The sequence below is a fragment of the Somniosus microcephalus genome, chromosome 7 (genome assembly GCF_052327205.1).
Source record: "Somniosus microcephalus isolate GS21.2 chromosome 7, FLI_Smic_1.0, whole genome shotgun sequence".
Classification (NCBI taxonomy): Eukaryota; Metazoa; Chordata; class Chondrichthyes; order Squaliformes; family Somniosidae; genus Somniosus; species Somniosus microcephalus.
Window position 1 is genome coordinate 167,252,544 of NC_140993.1, and position 23,604 is coordinate 167,276,147.

At 43.5% G+C, this 23,604-nt stretch overlaps 1 protein-coding gene across 7 annotated transcripts in view; it reads left to right on the top strand.

Annotated features, from left to right (window-relative positions):
- The window catches only part of LOC147114995 (hepatocyte nuclear factor 4-gamma-like), a 181,314-nt gene that overhangs the window by 148,491 nt on the left and 9,219 nt on the right, over positions 1-23,604 (top strand). For 6 of the 7 annotated variants that reach the window (XM_085993195.1, XM_085993192.1, XM_085993193.1 and 3 more), the window contains 6 exons: positions 1,420-1,526; positions 3,234-3,392; positions 10,110-10,197; positions 10,340-10,492; positions 17,976-18,212; positions 21,016-21,138. In XM_085993195.1, coding sequence (XP_085849321.1) covers positions 1,420-1,526; positions 3,234-3,392; positions 10,110-10,197; positions 10,340-10,492; positions 17,976-18,212; positions 21,016-21,138 — 867 coding nt within the window. The remainder of the gene's footprint in view (positions 1-1,419; positions 1,527-3,233; positions 3,393-10,109; positions 10,198-10,339; positions 10,493-17,975; positions 18,213-21,015; positions 21,139-23,604) is intronic. The other variant, XM_085993190.1, reaches the window with a different exon arrangement.

The following is a 23,604-nucleotide window of genomic DNA, read 5'->3' on the forward strand; positions in this document are numbered from 1 at the left end:
TTTTGATAGTGTTCAAAAATATAATGTGACCAGATAGTTTTCAGAAATGGCTGAACAGCACATCACATATCTGTTGTATTTGCGGTCTACCAAATACCCTTTTATTATTGAGTGTGTTGCATTGTACTGGTATATCATACAAAATGGTTAATGAGTAATATTTTCTGAAGTTGTTTAATACAGTTCAATGCCTTCCACTCTGGGTAATAAAATTGTATTTGAAAGCCAGATGTAAATGTATGTTGTATTGTAATGTACTGGTTAAATATAAATGTGGAAAGTATACTGCTGAGCTGGTATAAACAGCTGCCATAAACCTTAACCTGTGAAACTGTTTATTTAACTTTGAATACTACAAACCAGTACACCAGTCGATCAGTAGGTATTTGGAAATAGATTAGAATTCCAATAATTGTATAAATTGAGTTTAATGTTTAAAAGAAATAAAATCTTATTAAAATGAAGATTAATTTGGGCTTTTAGACAAATTGAAAATAAGCCAAGCCATGAAATGTGAATGTAACCCTGACTTTTTATCATTGTTGATTTTGTGCAATAGATTGGTTCTTTATTAACTGCTGGACTGATGCATCTTCTGCACTATTTCTTGCTATATGTAGACAAGTTTCATGTTTGAAATCTACTTCACTTTACTGAAAAGCTTTTTTCAATATGTAACGTCTTTTATTTTAAAATACCACCAAAGGACAGTGTTCTTTAAATGCTTCATCTTGGCTACAAAGTTAGCCTAATTTGTTTCAGTTCAAATAAGATAGTTAAGGGGAGGGTGAGGTGTAAAGCACAATGTGCCTTTTTCCTGTACTAAACAAGTCCTAGTCTCAACAAGTAGGCTGGGCACAAGATTATTTATTGAATGAGGCTTATCTAACATTCATCTTGTGCCCATGCCACAAGCTAAGAACATCCAGTTCTGAATGGGATCATTCATTTCTTCCTTTGCTGCTGCTGATAATACTGTAGTAATGTTGTTACGAAGAACAAGATAGCAATGCTGTTTTTTGTGGATATTTCCCCAGAATTTTAACAGGATAGAACACAGTTAGAGTGCCAGCAAAATTGACCTTAAACCATGCTTTAAGCTCTAATGCAAGATTGCAGAATTATGTTTAACTAATGGTTTTATATAACAAAATGAATATTTTGATCAGCAAAGAGGGACAATATTAGCAGTTTCAAGGAATGGATAATTAAAACACTTTCAGAGCTGGTGGAGCACATAATGTTGGTGATTAGCTCTGTGTGAGGACAGTGCTCCACATAACGGCTGTCAAACCACCTGAGAGATAAAGCTTCATTAAAACTGCATCTGGAGCAGGTTTCTGATACTCAGCCATGTACAAAAGATACTCTTGATTTCAGAGGGTTCGGTGCTGGATAACAAAAATGTTTCTTCTTTAGCCGTACAAAATGAGCGGGATCGAATAAGTAACAGAAGGAACAATTACGAGAGCAGCAGCTCACCCTCTATCAACACGCTGGCTCAGGCTGAAGTTCTTTCTCGTCAGGTAGAGCAGATAAAGTACAAGACTTTGAATTTCTCTCTCCTCTTGCTTCTAATTTTCCATTGTTGTCTCCTGCTGCCATGCTTCACCCTTCAGACAGGAAGGAGAGATGATCGTGTCAGTTCTCAGTACAATTAGCCTGAGGGTTCTTCTGATTAGCCACTGTAACTTTGCCGAAAGATCGGCTGAGACCCAGGATGCACGTGCAAACAGAGTTTCCATTGATCTTCCATCAAAATTACGTTGGCCGATCGGGAGCACTCCTGAGGAAATTCCTGCCACTTATTAAACAGGATTTGAAATAAAACTTTGATTTTCGTTGAAATGTAATCTCAGCTTTGAGTAAACCAGCCACCTGTGAAGATCTATTGTTTTGACAGAACTGAATTGCTTGCTAATATTTTACTGTATTAAAACAGACCAAGTCATCATGGGCTTTCTAATGGGGCATTTATGTTGTAGGCCATTTAGTGGTTCAGTGTTGCTGCCTATGAGGCAGGCTCCACAGCACCAGGAACAAGCTACACAGGGACAAGCACAGTTCTTTAAGTTTGTGTTTGTGACTTGGCACCTGTCCAGTGTACGTTGCCTTAAGGCTGGAGAAAGAATGTAAAGGCTGGAAAGCACATTACTGCTTTGCTGGCCTATACAGGCATGGCCACTTCTATCTCTGACAAACTGACCGAGTTCTGTTTATATTATCATTGGAACCACAGTTTCCTCCTGAGGTGCCCACAGAAACTCTCTTCCTCTGTTGGTGGGACACATGACTTCTATAGACAGCAGCACCACCTCGTTTCTCTCTGTTGCTGACAGCAGGGTTGTCGTCAATGCCAGGGCAGTAAAGTGAATGTGCTAGAAGAAACTCTGCATGAAGCTCCTTTGTCACTAGAAGAAAGGCACAGTTAGCCACGTTACACACATCTTTCTTAATGTACACACAACATTTTGCTCACAAATCAAAGAATATATCAAATTACAGTTTGACCTATATACTGCATTGCACTGTGAGGGCAGAATACCAGCATGGAGTTAAATTATTGTGATTTGCTAGCTTAAAGCTGGCACCATAAGATCAACATAATATGTAACTTTTGGAGAAATACACTTGTATAACACACTGTAGCTACGGTGTAAACAGATCATTGTTAATTTATCATAAAATGCTTAGCCGTGATATATCAACCGCTTTTTTTTACTTTTTAAAGTTGGACAATTAATTTTCTCAGCATAATTTTGAATGATATCAGATGTTTGGCAATGAACTACATTTAAAAATGGGGAGCTGATGCTCGGTGTTAAATATTTCAGTTCCAATGCTTTTCACAAAAAGTTAATTAACTTTCAAAGACTTCACGTGGTATGGTTTTATGACTTTCTTTACAAACAAAACACTTTTTTTTGGTTGACTAATTTTTCTGGCTCCATGTTTTATTTTCAATGGTATCATACTACCAAAAACATGAATCTTTTTAAAAGTCAGAAACCTGTTTGCAGGTTCTTTTAAAATCTCATTGATGGTGGACAAACAACAGGCTGCACATTTCCATTCACATTAGTCACTAGTGGAGCAAAAATAATCTCATTTGGTTTTTTAATTATCTGCATGAATGGTTCTTTGGATCGTGTTCTGGGAACAGCAACTGCTTGTGAAAACAATTAACATTTCCTGAGCTGTAATTTAATTTGGTCCCGGTTTTTGTTTCCCAGCAGATCACCCTCTCGGCTTCTGCAGCAAGCACAGACATTACCACAAAGAAAATTGCTAGTGTTAGTGATGTCTGCGAGTCAATGAAGGAACAGTTGCTGGTTTTGGTGGAATGGGCAAAATACATTCCAGCATTTTGTGAATTGCCGTTAGATGATCAGGTAAAGTATGAACACTTTCAAAACGGTCATTTAGCTTTTTACTGGAGAGTTTTATATCAACTCATTGCTGAATTGAGTGTGTGTATGTGTGTATGTATTTGCACTCACACATCCATATATGCATATATCCATGCATGTGGAATTGCTTTAATCCTGCCTACATTGAAGAACATTTGGGAAGGACCTGGATCGATAGTAATTAAAATCTGAGCAAATTCTGACTGATCAAAACAGCAAGTAAACTTATAACCTAGATATTCAACATGATGTACCTATGGTATGACAAATATATTGAGGGTAAGTAATGCTGTTGGCTGCTATTCAATGACTCAACTGTAATTTTAGTTACAAATTGTATTCTACCTGTCTTTAAAATTTCCAGAGAAAAATTAGGAAAAATAAAGTTGAAGAAATTGGTACTGTTCCAAGTTCAGCCAACTTAATGTGGGCACTCAGCTAAGTGCCTTCTAGAGACTCTGGCACGAGAACTCAAGATTTATCATAACTAAAGCTGTTAGATAATGGCATCACATAGCTGTGGGATCTGAAACTTCAATCTTTGGATACACTGCTCTGCGACAAAGAATTTAGTTTTTAATAAGCAATAAGTTGCAGTGACTTTTTTCATTAATATAAAAAGAAAGACTTGCATTTATATAGCGCCTTTCATGACCTCAGGACGTCCCAAAGCACTTTACAGCCAATGAAGTACTTTTGAAGTGTAGTCATTGTTGTAATGTAGGAAACTAAGGCCTAGAAATTCAGTGGGCTGCGCCACCAGTTAGTGCCCAAAGAGGGCACTTAGTGGCTTTAGCGCCACTGGCCATGCCCCCCGCGAAATCTAGCGGGGCGCTAATGGCGGCGTTAGCCTGTAGCGCTGCGCCACCACCAATGACGTCATCGGTGTGTGCAGTGCCCCGCTACCGCCCCGATCGTGATATTGGATCGCGCCCCCCGCTGTAACGCCGGCCGCAATCTGTGACCGGTTCAGGGGGGCCGACCTGTGGCGGTAGTGGCGCTAATTAAAGGGGAGGTGCAGGGCGGCCATTTTTTTTGCTGGCCGCCTGCCAGCACCTCCTCGCGCCGCCATCCCCGGCCTCCTGATCCCCCCCCGGGCAGTGCCGGCTGTGTCCCAAGAGCCCGTCACTTCTCCTCGGTGCCGGGCTCTTTTGCTGGCACTCACGATCGGAGATTGCGCTGGTGCAGGCCCCTCCCCTTTAAGAAGCAGCGCCCCGCTTCTGTTTGGGGCGCTGAAACTGAATATCGCGCTGGCGCAAGCAGCTCCGTCCGGAGCGGAAATTCCGGCGCCCAGGCGAGCTTGGGGCGCCACCGAATTTCTAGGCCAAAGTATAATAGGTACATTCCACTAATGAAAGTTTTTCACAAGTAAAAGAATCTCCATAATGTATCACTACTATTGAACCATAAATTTATTCCATGGCTCTTATCAATTCATCTTCATTGGTCATTCAGTTCATTACAATTTGTGGGATCTTCCTATGTACCAAGTAGTAAAGTGGTATGTTTGTGTAATTGTTATGGTACTGGACTAGCAATCTAAAAGTTGTGAATTTAAATCCTACCAAGTTGTGAAATTAAATTCAATAAATCTGGTAATTTATGGGCTGACATCAGGAAAAATGATCAAAAGCTGCTAGGTTGTCATGTCCATCACCCCCAATATTGCTGACTGACCAATACACTACATTAAAATTCTTGTCCTTTTTCTATAAACCCCTCCATGGCTCTGCTCTGCCCTGTCTCTACAGCCTTCTGTGTATTCCCGCTCCCATTGCCCCACTGTTGATGGCAGTGTTTTCAGCCGCCTCTGTTCTAATGTTTGGAACTTTTCATCCTTTGCACGCCAAAGGTTCCCCTCCTCAAAAAAAACCTCCTCAAGACCTAGCTTTTTGACGAGCCTTCAGCCTTCCTTCCTAGTCTTTCCTTTTCTGGTTCTGTGTCCATGTTCCTCACAATTATTTATGAAGCTCTCAGAATGTGTTTCTTTATATTAAAGGCACTCTATAAATATGCATTGTTGACATGCTCTGAGGTGATTCTGAGAAATGTAATTAGGTCCTGTATAAATGCATACCTTTACTTCTTTTCTCTAAATAGAAAACATAATGGCCTAGAAATTCAGTATAGCCACGGTTGGGGCGCTACAGCCGGGCGTTCGCTAAATTTTGCGCCCGGTGCAACTTAGCGCCACCTTCGCCGATATTCAGTTGCATCGCCCCAAGAGGTTGCTGCTGCGCTAAAGCAGGCGATGCACGACTATCATAAGGCGGCAAGCCGGGGCGCTAACACCGAGGGCGGGCACAGCGCAGGTGCGGCGAGTTACTGAATGAAGGCAGACACGCTGGCACCGGTCAGCTCTTAAAGGGGGAGGGCCGACTTGTTTGGCTGCCATGCCCTGCACACTGCAGCCCTGAAGCAAGGCCTGACCATTGCTGGTTCATCAGTTCTACGCCCTGGACCATGGGGAAGCCCGCTATTCTTCCAAATCCCATTGCACGCTCTTGCTGCTTGTCCCGGGTCATGGGGAAGGAGATGTACTGACGTCTCCTTCTGAAAAGGGCATTGGTCACCTGGCGGATGCAGCAATGTACCGCAAACTGGGAGATGTTGGCAATGTCCCCAGTAGCGGATTGGAAGGAGCCGGTGGCATAGAAGTTGAGAGCCACCGTCACCTTCACTGCCACCGACAGATGTCCTGCTCCTCAGCTGTGGCTGCAGATCTCTGCGAAGCAGGTGGCAGATCTCAGTGATCACCTCCCTTCTGTATCGCAGCCTCCGAACACACTGCTCCTCAGACATGTTCAGATATGAGAACTGCTGGCGGTATACCCTGGGTGGGTAAGGCCTCATGTGCCGACGCCTGTTGGCCCTTCTCCGTCTGGCCATGACTGGCACTCTCTCACTGCGTCTCTGATCCCTTTGAATGCAATGCAGAAAGCCAACATTTCTACCCATTGCAGCCCCCATTATATGTGGCGACTCAAGGCTATGGCACTGAAAGTTACATCCAAGTGCAAAGCTCTGGCCTGAAGCCAGAAGTACCTGTGCGAGCGCTGAGTCAAAGCAGAAAGCTCTCTGCCTTTGTCTCTCTCCAAATATCTGTCTCTCACACAGAAGGATTGGCACAAAATGGCTGCCACTTATAATGCAGGAGGAGTCCCCTTTAAATAGCGCCCCGCAGCGACTGGGAACCGTTCCCCTCTACCAGTCGCTGGGGGCGCCAGGTGCAAAGAAGGGTGGCGCCACTGAAGTTCCGGTTCGGGGCGCACCAAGGGCGTTGCACCATGAAATGACGTCACGATCTGCGCGCGCAGCTGAGCGGGCGCTGCGGTTCTGTGCCGCCGCTAAATCTTGAGTGAAGTTCGCGAGAGGCGCAGATCGCGCCGCGCCTGGGTGCTAGACGCTTAGCGCCCCACTTCTCCTCCGCCTAAGGCGCTAGCAGCTGGCGCTAACAACTGAATTTCTAGGCCAATCAATTTATCCTGTGTGCAGCCTGATAATAAGTCAGCTTTCTTTAGAAAGATTTTGAGTGAGTCTTTGGAGAACTCAATGGGTAAATGTGCTCTGTGGTGTGAAACTAAGCCATAGAGGCCAGAAAGTCAGTGCTGAGTTAGCTGATCTCTGCTGGGGAGTGCGCTTGGTTGGAGAGCTTAGGCAAGGTAGGGGAAAGGTCAGCTATCGTTCTTGCTCCTGAGTGCTAAGCAGAGATGCTTATGGAAAGTGCATGTGCAGCTGTTACAAAGTGGAACTGACCACTGTAGAAACCATCCCTTTTATATAAACAAGAAGGTTTCTACAGCACAACACCTGTGAGCTGATCTCACTGAACCACTTCGGGAAGCCTGAAATATTAAAGTGGTTAAAGGCTATTAATGGGATACGGTCTTATTAACGTAACTCCAATGATGCATAGACATTACTTTGATTGCCAGTGCATTTAAAATGATAAGTTACAGCTAGTGCTGAGAATTCATGATTTTTAAGGACTTCATTTTCACTTTTTTTTATTAGTTTATGGGATGTGGGCGTCGCTGGCAAAGCCAGCATTTATTGCCCATCCCCAATTGCCCTTGAGAAGGTGATGGTGAGCCGCCGCCTTGAACCGCTGCAGTCCGTGTGGTGAAGGTACTCTCACAGTGCTGTTAGGTAGGGAGTTCCAGGATTTTGACCCAGCGATGATGAAGGATCGGCGATATACTTCTAAGTCAGGATGGTGTGTGACTTGGAGGGGAACTTGGAGGTGTTGGTGTTCCCATGCGCCTGCTGCCCTTGTCCTTCTAGGTGGAAGAGGTCACGGGTTTGGGAGGTGGTGCCGAAGAAGCCTTGGCGAGTGGCTGCAGCGCATCTTATAGATGGTGCACACTGCAGCCACGGTACGCCGTGGTGGAGGGAGTGAATTTTTAAGGTGGTGAATGGGGTGCCAATCAAGCGGGCTGTTTTGTCCTGGATGGTGTTGAGCTTCTTGAGTGTTGTTGGAGCTGCACTCATCCAGGCAAGTGGAGAGTATTCCATCACACTCCTTACTTGTGCCTTGTAGATGTGGAAAGGCTTTGGGGAGTCAGGAGGTGAGATACCCGTCGCAGAATACCTAGCCTCTGACCTGCTCTTGTTGCCACAGTATTTATGTGGCTGGTCCAGTTAAATTTCTGGTCAATGGTGACTCCCAGGATGTTGATGGTGGGGGATTCGGTGATGGTAATGCCATTGAATGTCAAGGGGCGGTAGTTAGACTCTCGCTTGTTGGAGATAGTCATTGCCTGGCACTTCTGTGGCGCGAATGTTACCTGCCTCTTATCAGCCCAAGCCTGAACGTCATCCAGGTCTTGTTGGATGCAGGCATGGACTGCTTCATTATCTGAGGAGTTGTGAATGGCGCTGAACACTGTGCAGTCATCAGCGAACATCCCCATTTCTGTCCTTCTGTTGGAGGGAATGTCTTTGGTGAAGCAGCTGAAGATGGTTGGGCCTAAGATACTGCCCTGAGGAACTCCTGCAGCGATGTCCTGGGGCTGTGATGATTGACCTTCAACCACCACAACCGTCTTCCTTTGTGCTAGGTATGACTCCAGCCAGTGGAGCATTTTCCCTCCGATTCCCATTGACTTCAGTTTTACTAGGGCTCCTTGATGCCACACTCGGTCAAATGCTGCCTTGATGTCAAAGGCAGTCACTCTCACCTCACCTCTGGAATTCAGCTCCTTTGTCCATGTTTGGACCAAGGCTGTAATGAGGTCGGGAGCCGAGTGGCCTTGGCGGAACCCAAACTAGGCATCAGCGAGCAGATTATTGGTGAGTAAGTGCTGCTTGATAGCACTGTTGATGATTATTGAGAGTAGACTGATGGGGCGGTAATTGGCTGGGTTGGATTTGTCCTGCTTTTTGTGGACAGGACATACCTGGGCAGTCTGAGTATTTATAAAGCCCATTCCACTGACCAATGCAAAAATCTCAAACTACTTAGGAACACTGACGTATCTCTCCCGTTCTTTCATCACTGTGTGAAATCAATGTACATTACAGCAACTGGGATTAGGTTCGGACCTGCCTCCGCCTCCATCACCCCATCTCTGGACAGATCACCTCCTAGTTCTCCACCAGAAACAATGAAAGGTTACCCTGCCATCAGAAACCTGGCAAAAAAAATGGACTAGAGGATGCCCAAACCTAACTGGTAAAATGCCTGACAAGGATTTGATACCCCCAGTAGATACAAGGCACCAACTATTTGCAGTGTGTCACCAGCCACAGACTTCAGGATAGGAACATTTGTGGTTTTCACATGCAGAAGAACATCCTCTGCCTCTTCATGTGCGTGCAGCTATCTTTTTACAAGAACAGTGAACTTCCCTGCTCCATTGACTTTGCAGTCTCAGCCATACTGTTACAAGGCGTTGCTGAGTGGAGGTCCTTCCTCAGGCTACTTTCATCCAATTTCTAGTGCCTGCCTAAGATTGGCATAGGCAGTGGTACAGTGACAGACCACCTACCTTGTTCTTTTGCTTGCGGGTGGTACATGATCTGGGGAAGGGAACCCAGCAAGGGAAACAGAGGGTGCATGTCCTCAAAGAAGGATACAGACCTTCAAAAAGTAATTGCCCAAATTTGAAATAATTCAAATTGGACAAAATTTTAATGATTTTAGATGAGCCATAAATTGCCCAATTGGAGTCATTTCAACTTTGGAATTTGTTTTAAACCTGATCTTAACTGGAATTAAGAGCCAGCATTTGATTGCCACGGGTTCCTTGATTTACAGTATCCTGTCACATACTCTATATAGCTTGGCATCATTTTAAAATGGAAGTGTTATTTGTGGGAGCCAAATGTTGCCAAACAAGCATGTTAACTTTAGCTGACACTAGAAATTTATAGACAGATTTAAAAAGAGTCATTAATTATACTTTTTGAAGTAATTGTTTTTAACTAATCCTATTGTGCAGTACATTACCTAACATCATAAATAATAAAAAGCTACCCAAAATTTGATGGAGCTTCTAAAATTTTGGCTTGTTGGTTGGCGGCAAATTAGGGGGTGGAGGGAGGTCATAGAATAAAACTGTTCGAAGCTTAGAACCTAGACTAATTAAGAGTAATCATACTGTTTTCATTGACAATTGTCAGTATATAGTCTTAGAAATTACTTATTAGTTGCACATTATGTAGTTTTTAACTTCCCTATATATGTTGTGAAATTAGGTTGCTTTGTTGAGAGCACATGCCGGGGAACACTTGCTGCTTGGAGTGGCAAAACGATCCATGTTATACAAGGATGTTCTATTGCTAGGTAAAATTTCCTTCAAATTCATCTTTCTTTCAGGTATCATTTAAAAAAAAATATATTCCATAGAACTAATGCGCTATAATTATAGTAAGCAATTCTTATTAAAAAAAATACAATACTGACCATTTATTGCCATTTTCAACAGGGAATGATTATGCCATACATCGCAACAGTCCAGAAATGGAAATTAGTCGTGTGGCAAATAGGATTTTGGATGAGTTGGTGCAACCTTTCCAAGAAATTCAGATAGATGACAATGAATATGCCTGCTTGAAAGCAATTGTTTTCTTTGATCCAGGTCTGTACAAATTTTCACATCAGAAAGAACGTTTAGCATTGCATCATTGTGACAAGACATTGTGCCTTCCACTGGAAGTAGCAAATAGTTCGGAACCTATCTGATGAATAAAAATTAGAGCTACAAGTTTTAAGAGCCTGAAGTTGAGGTTTGAATTACTTCACTACCTTTTGATAATGAAATATTGTTTTTTTTAGTCAGGAGAACTAATTTAGCAAAACTGGCATTCCTGGTGGGGAGCCTTTTATTGGTACATTTTGAAGAGAAATATGCATTTGAAAATGCCTGAATGTGTACAAATTAACATTACTCCATATGTGTATGGATTTGGATAAAAATATTAGTTGTTCCAATCTAGCAAAAACAAAATAAGTCTTTGTAACAATTATTTCTAGGAAGGTCTGAAAGAGCTCACCATTGCACCTCTGTCCATATGATTGGCTGTAGGATCTCACCGGCATGGATAAAACTAGATAAAACAAATAAAAATCAAGTTCAAATTTTAGAGAATTTGGCTGTGGGAACAACCACCACGGAAATACCTTTTATTGCTAATCTTAGTATTACTCAACTTATTGAGGGTGATTTTTAACTGTGGGTGAAACATTGAAGTCAATGTAAATAAAAATCAGGAAAGATGTGTAACGGGCGGCTAAATCAATAGCACAGTTTTGCCCTATCGCCCAAACCAAAATTACCTCCGTTAGAACATTTGGTGTACCAGCGAAAGGAAATTTAAAAGAAACAGGTGGATAGTAACTTGAGATGTTTTAACTTTGTTAAAGATGCTATATAAATACAGGCAGTTGTTGTAATAGAGAATTGTATATAATTGCAACAGTTAAGCAAGCTGGAAAATATATGTAGGGCATGGCAGCTGTCTCTCATCCTGCCAGTACACTTCACACCTAATCTGAGCCGTCTTTTGTCTCCACTGTCCTATTACCATCTCGTCTGGATATGAACACCTCTTAATGTCTCTTTACTTCTTTTGTTCTATCGCAGCCTTGCCTTTGATCTGTTTCATTTCCTTTCCAGTTTTGAAAAAGGGTTTCGACCCGAAACGTCGACTCTAATTTCTCTCCACGGATGTTGCCTGGCCTGCTGAGTTTTTCCAGCATTTTCTGTTGTTATTTTGGATTTCCAGCATCTGCAGTATTTTGCTATTGAAATATATTTAGGGCCTCATCAGAGGGGCCGGGATGGCATTTCAGGAAACTCTCACCAAAAACAGGAAATAGCTTCCTTTAAATATAATTACATTGAATTGCATTCAAATGAATACACGTGCAAGTTCCTGTGATGTATGCCAGGAATGCTGGGGCTGGCATGGTTTCTGCCACATCCAAAGAATGGCATGAGCATATGAATGTGTTGTTATCCAGAGAGACAGCAGCTTCATCTGAACCAACTCTAGCCACACCCTTCTACTGGATGCTGCCCCACCTTGCTGATTACCATGACAACAGACCTGATGGCATCAATGAGATCAATAAAACTCTGACCAACAGTTGTCTCAATGTGATCCCAAGCATGTGGAAACTGGAAGGGAGCATGTGTTCCATACTGCAACCCAAGGCTTCTATAGGAGCCATCTGAACATTCATGAGATACACTGGCATCAAGGCCTCTGCCAGTGGGCACTTCGCTGCAGATGTCTGTGGTGGTGTACAGTTATGTGAATCTGTTAGCACTGCATAGCTGCAGGTGGTGAACATCTCCACATCAGCCACGAGCTCTGGTACAATCTCCAACAAGGTTCTGTAGCAAGGTTCTGTGCTCAAAATGCATCTTTCTTGTAAAAACAGGCCTCCTGACGTCCAATTCCTTGTGTGGATAGATCTGAGCTGACCCTTCAAGTAGCAAGTTCCTGCTCCTCCCCTGCTAGCAGTTAGGAATATAGGAACCAGGAGCAGGCCATTCAGCCTCTCAAGCCTGTTCCAAGATTCTGTCAGATCATGGTTGATCTGTGTGAAAAAGTGCTTAAATGGCCTAATTATAATTTTAATATTAGGCTTGCTCACTTGTGTTGTGTGGATTACAGGATCAATTCTCCTGTGCCTATCTATCTAAATCTCTCTGAATGGATAAACCTGAGCTGATGTTTGCAGCAGTAGAAGTGAGTGACGCTAGATGCTGTAGGTGCTGGGCTGGTCGGGGCCACTGGGTTTCCTGAGACACAGCTAGAAAAAAAGAGATGCTATCCTCATTGAAATTTGAAATATACCTTATAGCACAATGTGCCACATGGTCTTGTGCTTTACTGTATGCTTTGGTGCCAGTGAGTGAGAGAGAGTGAGCAAAGTGAGAATGAAAAACATGATAAGGATGGTCGCAAGGCTAAGGTGGGGAAAGGCCGAGGGCTTCATCATCAGATTCTCCCTCCAAGCCCTCTCACCCAATGATTTTGTGGATGGCCTCTTCAAAGTTCCTCAAGGCCCTAAATTTGGTGGGGCAAGGGACTTCCATGAGGATTTGCTCCCTCCTGTAATGTGGAACCTTCTCCTGCAGAAGAGCAGAGGGAAAAAGTTCAAGTTGTCAGGCACATGATCAAGTGTCATCATACAGCCCATCGTGATTATATATCATGGAGATGCATTCAGATGAAAACTTTGCTTTGGGGAATCTCTTTCAGGCTGAGATGGGTGCAAATTCTGTCTTTGCACAAACACAAAAAATCAATGTTCTAGTTGTTCTAATCAGCGTTAGGTTGGAAATATTAGTGGTGATGCAGTAATTTGCCACTGTGGAGACTGGCACAGCTTGGGAAATGACAGGCATACAGCCTATAATTTTTTTGTCTGTTAATTGTAGCAGATGGAAAATCATCTGTATTGTCCACAGTCGTCAGTTGCACAACAAAAAATGTCTTTTTCATTTACTACATTTTACTAAACATAATCCTCAGTCTGAAAGGTCAATTGCTTTTGGGCAAATTGCACTTCTTTGACACCTATGTGAGTTTGTCTTAACATAGAAGATAGGAGCAGGAGTAGGCCATTCGGCCCCTTGAGCCTTCTCTGCCATTTAATGAGATCATGGCTGATCATCCAAATTCAGTACCCTGTCCCTGCTTTCTCCCCATATCCCTTGATCCCTTTAGCCTTAAGAAATATATCTAACTCCTTCTTGAATATATTTAATGAATTGGCCTCAACTGCCTTGTGTGGTAGAGAATTCCACAGGTTCACCACTCTCTGGGTGAAGAAATTCCTCCTCATCTCTGTCCTAAATGGCTTACCCCTTATCTTTAGACTGTGACCCCTGGTTCTGGACTCCCCCGCCATCGGGAACATCCTTCCTGCATCTAGTCTGTCTAGTCCTGTTAGAATTTTATAAGTTTCAATGAGATCCCCTCTCATTCTTCTAAACTCCAGTGAATATAAGCCCAATCGACCCAATCTCTCCTCATACGACATTCCTGCCATCCCAGGTATCAGTCTGGTGAATCTTCGCTGCACTCCCTCCATGGCAAGAACATCCTTCCTCAGATAAGGCGACCAAAACTGCACACAATACTCAAGGTGTGGTCTCACCAAGGTCCTGTACAACTGCAGCAAGACATCCTTGTTCCTGTACTCGAATCCTCTCGCTATGAAGGTCAACATACCATTTGCCTTCTTAACCGCCTGCTGCACCTGCATGCTTACCTTCAGCGACTGGTGCACAAGGACACCCAGGTCTCATTGCATTTCCCCTTCTCCCAATCTATTGCCGTTCAGATAATAATCTTCCTGTTTTTGCCACCAAAGTGAATAACCTCGCATTTATCCACATTATCCTGCATCTGCCATGCATCTACCCAATCACCCAACCTGTCCAAAGCATACTGGAGTTTCTCGGCATCCTCCTCACAGCACACATGCCCACCCAGCTTTGTGTCATCTGCAAACTAGGAGATATTACATCTAGTTCCCTCATCTAGATCATTAATATATATTGTGAATAACTGGGGTCCTAGCACCGATCCCTGCAGTACCCCACTAGTCACTGCCTGCCACTCGGAGAAAGACCCGGTTATTCCAACTCTTTGCTTCCTGTCTGCCAACCAGATCTCTCTCCAAGTCAGTACCTTACCCCCAATCCCATGTGCTTTAACTTTACATGCTAACCTCTTATGCGGGACCTTATCGAAAGCCTTCTGAAAGTCCAAATACACCACATCCACTGGTTCTCGCTTATCTATTCTACGAGTTACATCATCAAAAAATTCCAATAGATTAGTCAAGCATGATTTACCTTTTGTAAATCCATGTTGACTTTGTCCGATCTTGTCACTGTTTTCCAAGTGCTCTGCTATTACATCTTTTATAATGGACTCTAGCATTTTCCCACTACCGATGTCAGGCTTACCGGTCTATAATTCCCCGTTTTCTCTCTACCACCTTTTTTGAATAGTGGGGTTACATTAGCTACCCTCCAATCTATGGGAACTGTTCCAGAGTCTATAGAATTTTGGAAGATGACCAGCAATGCATCTACTATTTCTAGGGCCACTTCCTTAAGTACTGTAGGATGTAGATTATCAGGCCCTGGGGATTTATCGGCCTTCAATCCCATCAATTTCCCTAACACCATTTCCCTACAAATACTGATTTCATTCAATTCCTCCCTCTCATTAGACTTTATGTTCCCCGACATCTCTCGGACGTTATTTGTGTCCTCCTTTGTGAAGACAGAACCAAAGTATGTATTTAATTGGTCTGCCATTTCTTTGTTCCCCATTATAAATTCCCTTGATTCTGACTGCAAGCGACCTACACTTGACTTCACCAATCTTTTTCTCTTAACATATCTATAGAAGCTTTTACAGTCAGTTTTTATGTTCCCTGAAAGCTTACTCTCATACTCTATTTTCCCCCTCTTAATTAATCCATTTGTCCTCCTTTGCTGAATCCTAAACTGCTCCCAATCCTCAGGTTTATTCCTTTTTCTGGCCAACTTATATGACCTCTCCTTGGATCTTATGCTATCCCTAATTTCCCTTGTTAGCCACGGTTGAGTCACCTTTTTTGTTTTATTTTTATGCAAAACAGGGATGAACAAATTCTGTAGTTCATGCGATCTTTAAATGTTTGCCATTGCCTATCCACCATCAACCTTTTAAGTAACGTTCCCCAATCCATCCTAGCCAACTTGCACCTCATACCATCATAGATTCCTTTATTTAAATTCAGGACCCTAGTCTCTGAGTCAAATACTTCACTCTCCATCTTAATGAACAATTCTATCATATTATGATCGTTCCGCCCCAAGGGGCCTCGCACAACAAGATTGCTAATTAATCCTTTCTCATTACATAATACCCAGTCTAAGATGGCCTGATCTCCAGTTGGTTCCTCGACATATTGGTCCAGGAAACCACCCCGTATACACTCCAGGAATTCCTCCTCCACAGTATTGTTACTTATTTGGTTAGCCCAATCTATATGTAGATTAAAGTCACCCATGATAACTGCTGTGCCCTTATTGCACGCATCTCTAATTTCCCTTTTAATGCCATCCCCAACCTCAGCATTACTGTTTGGGGGTCTGTATACAACTCCCACTAACGTTTTCTGCCCCTTTGTGTTTCTCAGCTCTACCCATACGGATTCCACATCATCAGAGCTAATATCCTTCTTACTATTGTGTTAATCTCCTCTTTAACCAGCAATGTTACCCCACCTTCTTTTCCTTTTTGCCTCTTTCCTGAATATTGAATACCCCTGGTTGTTGAATTCCCAGCCTTGGTTACCCTGGCGCCATGTCTCCATAATCCCAATTATATCATATCCATTTACATCTATTTGCGCAGCTAATTCATCCACCTTATTACGAATGCTCCTCGCATTAAGACACAAAGCCTTCAGGCTTGTTTTTTTAATACTCTTAAACCTGTTAGAATTATTATTTACTGTGGCCATGTTTGATTTACACCCTTGATTTCTCTGACTGCCACTTTTGCTTTTCTCCTTCCTGTCTTTAGCTTCTCTCCTGGCTTCCCCCTGCCATTTTAGTTTAAACCCTCGCCAACAGCACTTGCAAACACTCCCCCTAGGACACTGGTCCTGCCCAGGTGCAAACTGTCCAGTTTTTACTGGTCCCACCTCCCCCAGAACCGGTTCCAATGTCCCAGGAATTTGAATCCCTCCCCCTTGCACCATTCCTCTAGCCACGTATTCATCTGAAATATCCTTCTATTTCTACTCTGACTAGCAGGTGGCACTGGTAGCAATCCTGAGATTACTACCTTTGAGGTCCTATTTTTTAATTTACCTCCTAACTCCCTATATTCAGCTTTTAGGACCTCATCCCAGTTTTTACCTACATGCACCACGACAACTGGCTGTTCACCCTCCCCCTCCAGAATGCCCTGCAGTCGCTCTGAGACATCCTTGACCCTTGCACCAGGGAGGCAACATACCATCCTGGAGTCTCGTTTGCGGCCGCAGAAACACCTATCTATTCCCCTTACAATAGAATCCCCTATCACTATAGCTCTCCCGCTCTTTTTCCTCCCATCCTGTGCAGCAGAACCACCCATGATGCCAGGACGTTGGCTGCTGCTGCCTTCCCCCGATAAGCCATCTCCCTCAACAATATCCAAATTGGTATATCTGTTTGAGAGGGGGATGGCCACAGGGGACCCCTGCACTACCTGCCTGCGCCTACTACTCTGCCTGGTGGTCACCCATTCCCTTCCTGCCTGTGCAGCCTTTACCTGCGGTGTGACCAACTGGTTAAATGTGATATCCATGACGCCCTCAGCATTGCGAATGCTCCAGTATGTGTCCATTCACAGCTCCAGCACCGCAATGCAGTCTGCCAGTAGCTGCAGCTGGATACACTTCCGGCACACATGATCATCAGGGACACAGGAAGTGTCCCTGATTTCCCACATAGTGCAGGAGGAGCATGCCACGGGGCCGAGCTGTGCTGTCATGACTTACCCTTCAATTAAATTAAATCAAATCAATACCACCAATCACAGTACAATTAAATGATATACTCAAGGGCCCTTGGTTATTAGCACTCCCCGATACATAACAGAGACCTTAGAAACTATAACCTCAAAAATTAAGACCTTCTAAACTTTATAAGCTATTAACCTTAACTGTCAAACTATAGAGTAGTATAAATACTCACCTGGCTGTACTTACCCAATCAGCTGTTTCCTCTTGCCCATGTCACTTTTTGAATCGTGGCGTGGCTCTGGAACGCCGCCGCCGGTTTGCGAGATTGACCGGCCTTTGAGAAAAAGCCCGCGAAAGTGAGTTTAAATACTCACCACTCTCCTGGTGCTCCTGACACCGGCCTCTTCCTACAGGGTGAAAAGTTAGGAAAAACAAAGGCAAAGCAAGGGAGTTCCTCCTTCCACTCCTCACCTAACTCTGACTCACCCAACTTGCAGCACTCTGTTGAAACCGCTTATAGCCTTCTTATCCCCAGTGACAAATATGCGTACAAATTTTTATTTCATCTTGCATTTATTTTCCCGCAGATGCTAAAGCTTTAAACAATCCATCAAAAATCAAGAATATGCGTTACCAAGTGCAAGTTAGTTTGGAAGATTACATTAATGATCGACAGTATGATTCCCGAGGACGATTTGGAGAGCTGCTACTGCTGTTGCCTACTCTTCAAAGTATAACTTGGCAGATGATCGAACAAATTCAATTTGTCAAACTTTTTGGATTAGCTAAAATTGACAACTTGCTCCAAGAAATGTTGCTAGGAGGTATGTATGATTTCTTATTAGTTCAAGATAATTGTACTACACAGTTTATTAAATAATTAAATAATCCAATGAGGAAACTCAAAATGTTTTCCTGTTTTAATTTTTTACTTTAGTAATATCGCTGGGTATTTTCTCCTGGGACCTCCTGATCGGCCGCTGTAACATCGGCGGATACACCAGATAAATGTGTAAACAGGGTTTCTGCCAAAGTTTCAGTGGCTAATTGGGAGAACCTGTGATGGAATTCCTGCCACATATCTCATTGAAACTGTTTTTTCAGTCAATTTTTATGTTTTGTGTAACCAAAATGAATATTATTAGTTGCACAAATTGGCTGTCTTGTTTGCCTACAAAAATGAGTGACTACACTTCAAAAAGTAATTCATTGGCCTTAAACCACCCTTCTTCACCCACCCATTTTTAAAATTAGTTTTCCTAATTTTCTCCCGAGAACAGTAGTTTGGAAGGTGATCCATTCTCAAGCTTCTGCCAATGCTACTCTAATTGCAGCTCAGCTTGATTATTCTGCTAATATCTTCCTTTCCTGTGATGAAGCATCTTATTTTCACTTGATATCCCCAATCTGACACTCTTGAAATTGGAAATTCTTCATGTGAGAAATTACAGGCAAAATCCTGTGTTCTACGATACTGTGATGCAATGTGTTAATGGGGCACATTCTGTGGCACTAGCAAACTGCATGTGGAGGTTCTGACATTCTAGCAAATCAATGGTGTGGTAGGTTTTGTTTGATAGTCATCCATAAACCTTCCCAGCTCTAGTGAAAAGTATGAAATTCTCAAGTTTCTCTTGACTGTAACCCCTCAACCCTGGTAACATCTTAGTGAATTTATGCTGCAGCTTATCCATTACTTTTATATCCTTTCAGTAATGGGGTACCCAAAACTATGTACAATACTCTGACTGCGGACTTATTAAGGTCTTGTACAAGTTTAGCATTACTTCCTTACTTTTTTACTCGATGCCTTTAGGCACAAAACTGAGAATTCTGTTTACTTTTTTACGGACATATTTATGTGTATGGTCGGTCTCCTGCAAAGACATATATGTCTGCACACCAAGAGTCCTCTACTCCGTTTAAAATCTTACTATTGAAGGTCTATTTCCAGTCTCTAGTCGTATTTCAAAAAATGCATTTCTTCATTTTTTCTTACATTGCACTGCATTTGCCACCTATCTGCCTATTTGCATAAAATTCTTTTGTCCAATATTTTAGTAGAGGCATTAACATTTTAAAAATAAATGGTAATATCACAGTGTAATTTTTAGGTCCAAGTGGCATCGGATACAGTTGCCTAGTAGTTATGGTACCAGACTTGCAACCCAGAAATTGTGAGTTTACAATCTCACCATAGTAAATGGTGAAATTAGCCATAAATGTTTCTGAATTGTTATTAAAAATTCAACTGGTTCGCTAATGTCATTCAGGAAAGCGCGCATCCCTACCCAGTCTGGCCTACATGTGCCTCCACCCTCACACTGCCTGGTTCGCTAATGTCACTCAGGAAAGCGCGCATCCCTACCCAGTCTGGCCTACATGTGCCTCCACCCTCACACTGCCTGGTTCGCTAATGTCATTCAGGAAAGCGCGCATCCCTACCCAGTCTGGCCTACATGTGCCTCCACCCTCACACTGCCTGGTTCGCTAATGTCATTCAGGAAAGCGCGCATCCCTACCCAGTCTGGCCTACATGTGCCTCCACCCTCACACTGCCTGGTTCGCTAATGTCACTCAGGAAAGCGCGCATCCCTACCCAGTCTGGCCTACATGTGCCTCCACCCTCACACTGCCTGGTTCGCTAATGTCATTCAGGAAAGCGCGCATCCCTACCCAGTCTGGCCTACATGTGCCTCCACCCTCACACTGCCTGGTTCGCTAATGTCATTCAGGAAAGCGCGCATCCCTACCCAGTCTGGCCTACATGTGCCTCCACCCTCACACTGCGCGGTTCGCTAATGTCATTCAGGAAAGCGCGCATCCCTACCCAGTCTGGCCTACATGTGCCTCCACCCTCACACTGCGTGGTTGACTTTTAATCCCCTCAGTTGTAAAGAATTAATACAAAGTTTAAAATAACTTCGACAATCTCAACCCCATGAGATCCTCCTGGGGACTGGTGTCTAAGTTGGGAGAACTATCCCACAAACTAGACAAGCAACAGCCTGATAGAGTCGTACTCACAGAATCATATATATTTTTTTAAATATATGTGTGATTATTCTAATCTGTAATCCCGGTATTTGTATAACTTTGCTCTCACAAATAAAGTAAACACAACTGATCATTAACTCCATGTAGTGATTGCATCAACTCCCCATTGTTTTATTCTTTTAGCAAGGTATAGTTGAATGTTCAAGTGGAAGTTTCATGTGACTAGTTAATAAGAATAGTTCAGACATTATGTATTGTCTTCCGATCACATTGACGAAGTATTCCAGCATCAGCACACATTTTTGTATGTGTGCGTGTACCTCGACTGTAACTTTTACCAGTCCTTTCCAGTTTTAATGAGTGTATAGTTTACAAAAGTACACAATGGATATTTACACAGCTGAATACTTGGCATTATATAAAAATTTTAACTGCTCTAAATTTGTGTTTAATTACTATGCTTCATTTGTAAACTTAAAAAAAATCAATTGCATTTTGCCAGAATGGACTGATGTGTTCACCAAAAATTTGGATCTTTTAATGTTAATTCTATAAAGTGCATGTATTTCAAGAAGTATTGTTGTGTGCAGTACATATTTTAGAATGTTCTTTTATTTCCCTCCTTTGCAGGTACAAGTAGTGACCAATCCCACCTCCATCATCCTGTACACCCTCATGTAGCCCAGGATCCAGTAACAGGCCAGACTATTTTGATCAGTTCACTGCCTGCAGCAGTTCACAGTGAACAGATGTGTAGGTATTTTTTCCACATATCTGAATGCACATTTTTAATCTGGAATTTTGAATCGGTTGAAACTTTTATGAAAGTATTAGCATCCTCTGTGATGGCAATAGCAATGAGGCAAGAAATAAACAAAGAATTTACATTTATATAGTGCCTTTCATATTCTCAGGATGTCCCAAAGTGCTTCACAGCGAATAAGGTACATTTGAAATGTAGTTACTATTGCATTGTATGGAAATGCAGCAGCCAATTTGTGCAACGCAAGGTTCCACAAAGAGCGAGGAGAGAAATGGCCAAATAATCTGTTTTAGTGGTATAGGCTGAGTGTTAAATGTTGGCCAAGACACGGAGACCTTCCGCGATCTTTGAATAGTGCAATGAACCTTTTACATCCACTTGAGAGGGCAGCCGGGGATTCGGTTTAACGTCTCATTTGAAAGAAAGACAGCACTTCCAACAGTGCAGTACTTCCTCAGTAGGCACTGAAGTATCAGCCTAGGTTATGTGCACAAGTCCCTGGAGTGAACTCACAACTTCTGACTGAGAGGCGAGACTGCTATCACTGCGCCAAGGCTGACACCTATGATTTGAGTAACATTACAATGAAATTATATTTACAGTATATATTTTTTATTCATTCCTGGATTGTGGGCGTCGCTGGCAAGGCCTGCACTTATTGCCCATCCCTAGTTGCCCTTGAGAAGGTGGTGGTGAGCTGCCTTCCTGAACCGCTGCAGTCCTTGTGGTAAAGGTACTCCCACAGTGCTGTTAGGGAGGGAGTTCCAGGATTTTGACCTAGCGACGATGAAGAAATGGCGATATACTTCCATGTCAGGGTGGTGTGTAACTTGCAGGTGATGGTGTTCCCATGCACCTGCTGCCCTTGTCCTTCAATGTGGTAGAGGCTGCGGGTTTGGGAGGTGCTGCCGAAGAAGCCTTGGCGAGTTGCTGCCATGCATCTTGTAGATGGTACACACTGCAGCCACGGTACGCCGGTGTGGAGGGAGTGAATCTTTAAGGTGGTGGATGGGGTGCCAATTAAGCGGGTTGCTTTGACTTGGATGGTGTCGAACTTCTTGAGTGTTGTTGGAGCTGCACTCATCCAGGCAAGTGGAGAGTATTCCATCACACTCCTTACATGTGTCTTGTAGATGGTGGAAAGGCTTTAGGGATTCAGGAGGTGAGATAGTCGCCACAGAATACCCAGCCTCTGACCTGCTCTTGTAGCCACAGTATTTATGTGGCTGGTCCAGTTAAGTTTCTGGTTAATGGTGACCCCCAGGATGTTGATGGTGGCGGATTTGGCGATGGTAATGCCGTTGAATGTCAAGGGGCAGTGATTAGACTCTCACTTGTTGGAGATAGTCATTGCCTGGTACTTGTGTGGTGTGAATGTTACTTGCCACTTATTAGCCCAAGCCTGAATGTTGTCCAGGTCTTGCTGCATGCGGGCATGGGCTGCTTCATTATCTGAGGACTTGCGAATGGCGCTGAACACTGTGCAATCATCAGCAAACATCCCCACTTCTGACCTTATGAAGGAGGGAAGGTCATTGATGAAGCAGCTGAAGATGGTTGGGCCTAGGACACTGCCCTGAGGAACTCCTGCAGTGATGTCCTGGGGCTGAGATGATTGACCTCCAACAACCACAACCATCTTCCTTTGTGCTAGGTATGACTCCAGCCAGTGGAGAGTTTTCCCCCTGATTCCCATTGACTTCAGTTTTACTAGGGCTCTTTGATGCCAGACTCAGTCAAATGCTGCCTTGATGTCAAGGGCAGTCACTCTCACCTCACCTGGAATTCAGCTCTTTTTTTCCATGTTTGGACCAAGGCTGTAATGAGGTCGGGAGCCAAGTGGTCCTGGTGGAACCCAAACTGAGCATCGATCAGCAGGTTATTGGTGAGTAAGTGCCACTTGATAGCATTATCGACGATACCTTCCATCACTTTGCTGATGATTGAGAGTAGACTGATGGGGCGGTAATTGGCCAGATTGGATTTGTCCTGCTTTTTGTGGACAGGACATACCTGGGCAGTTTTCCACATTGTTGTAGCTGTACTGGAACAGCTTGGATAGAGGCGCATCTAGTTCTGGAACTCAAGTCTTCAGCACAACAGCCGGGATGTTGTCGGGGCTCATAGCCTTTGCTGTATCCAGTGCACTCGGCCGTTTCCAGATTAAACATGGAGTGAATCGAATTGGCTGAAGACTGGCTTTTGTGATGGTGGGGACCTCAGGAGGAGTCCGCTATGGATCATCCACTCGGCACTTCTGGCTGAAGATGGTTGCAAACGCTTCAGCCTTGTCTTTTGTACTCACATGCTAGGCTCCGTCATCATTGAGGATGGAGATATTCCTGGAGCCTCCTCCTCCCGTTAGTTGTTTAATGGTCCACCGCCATTCACGACTGGATGTGGTAGGATCACAGAGCTTTGATCTGATTCATTGATTGTGGGATCGCTTAGTTCTG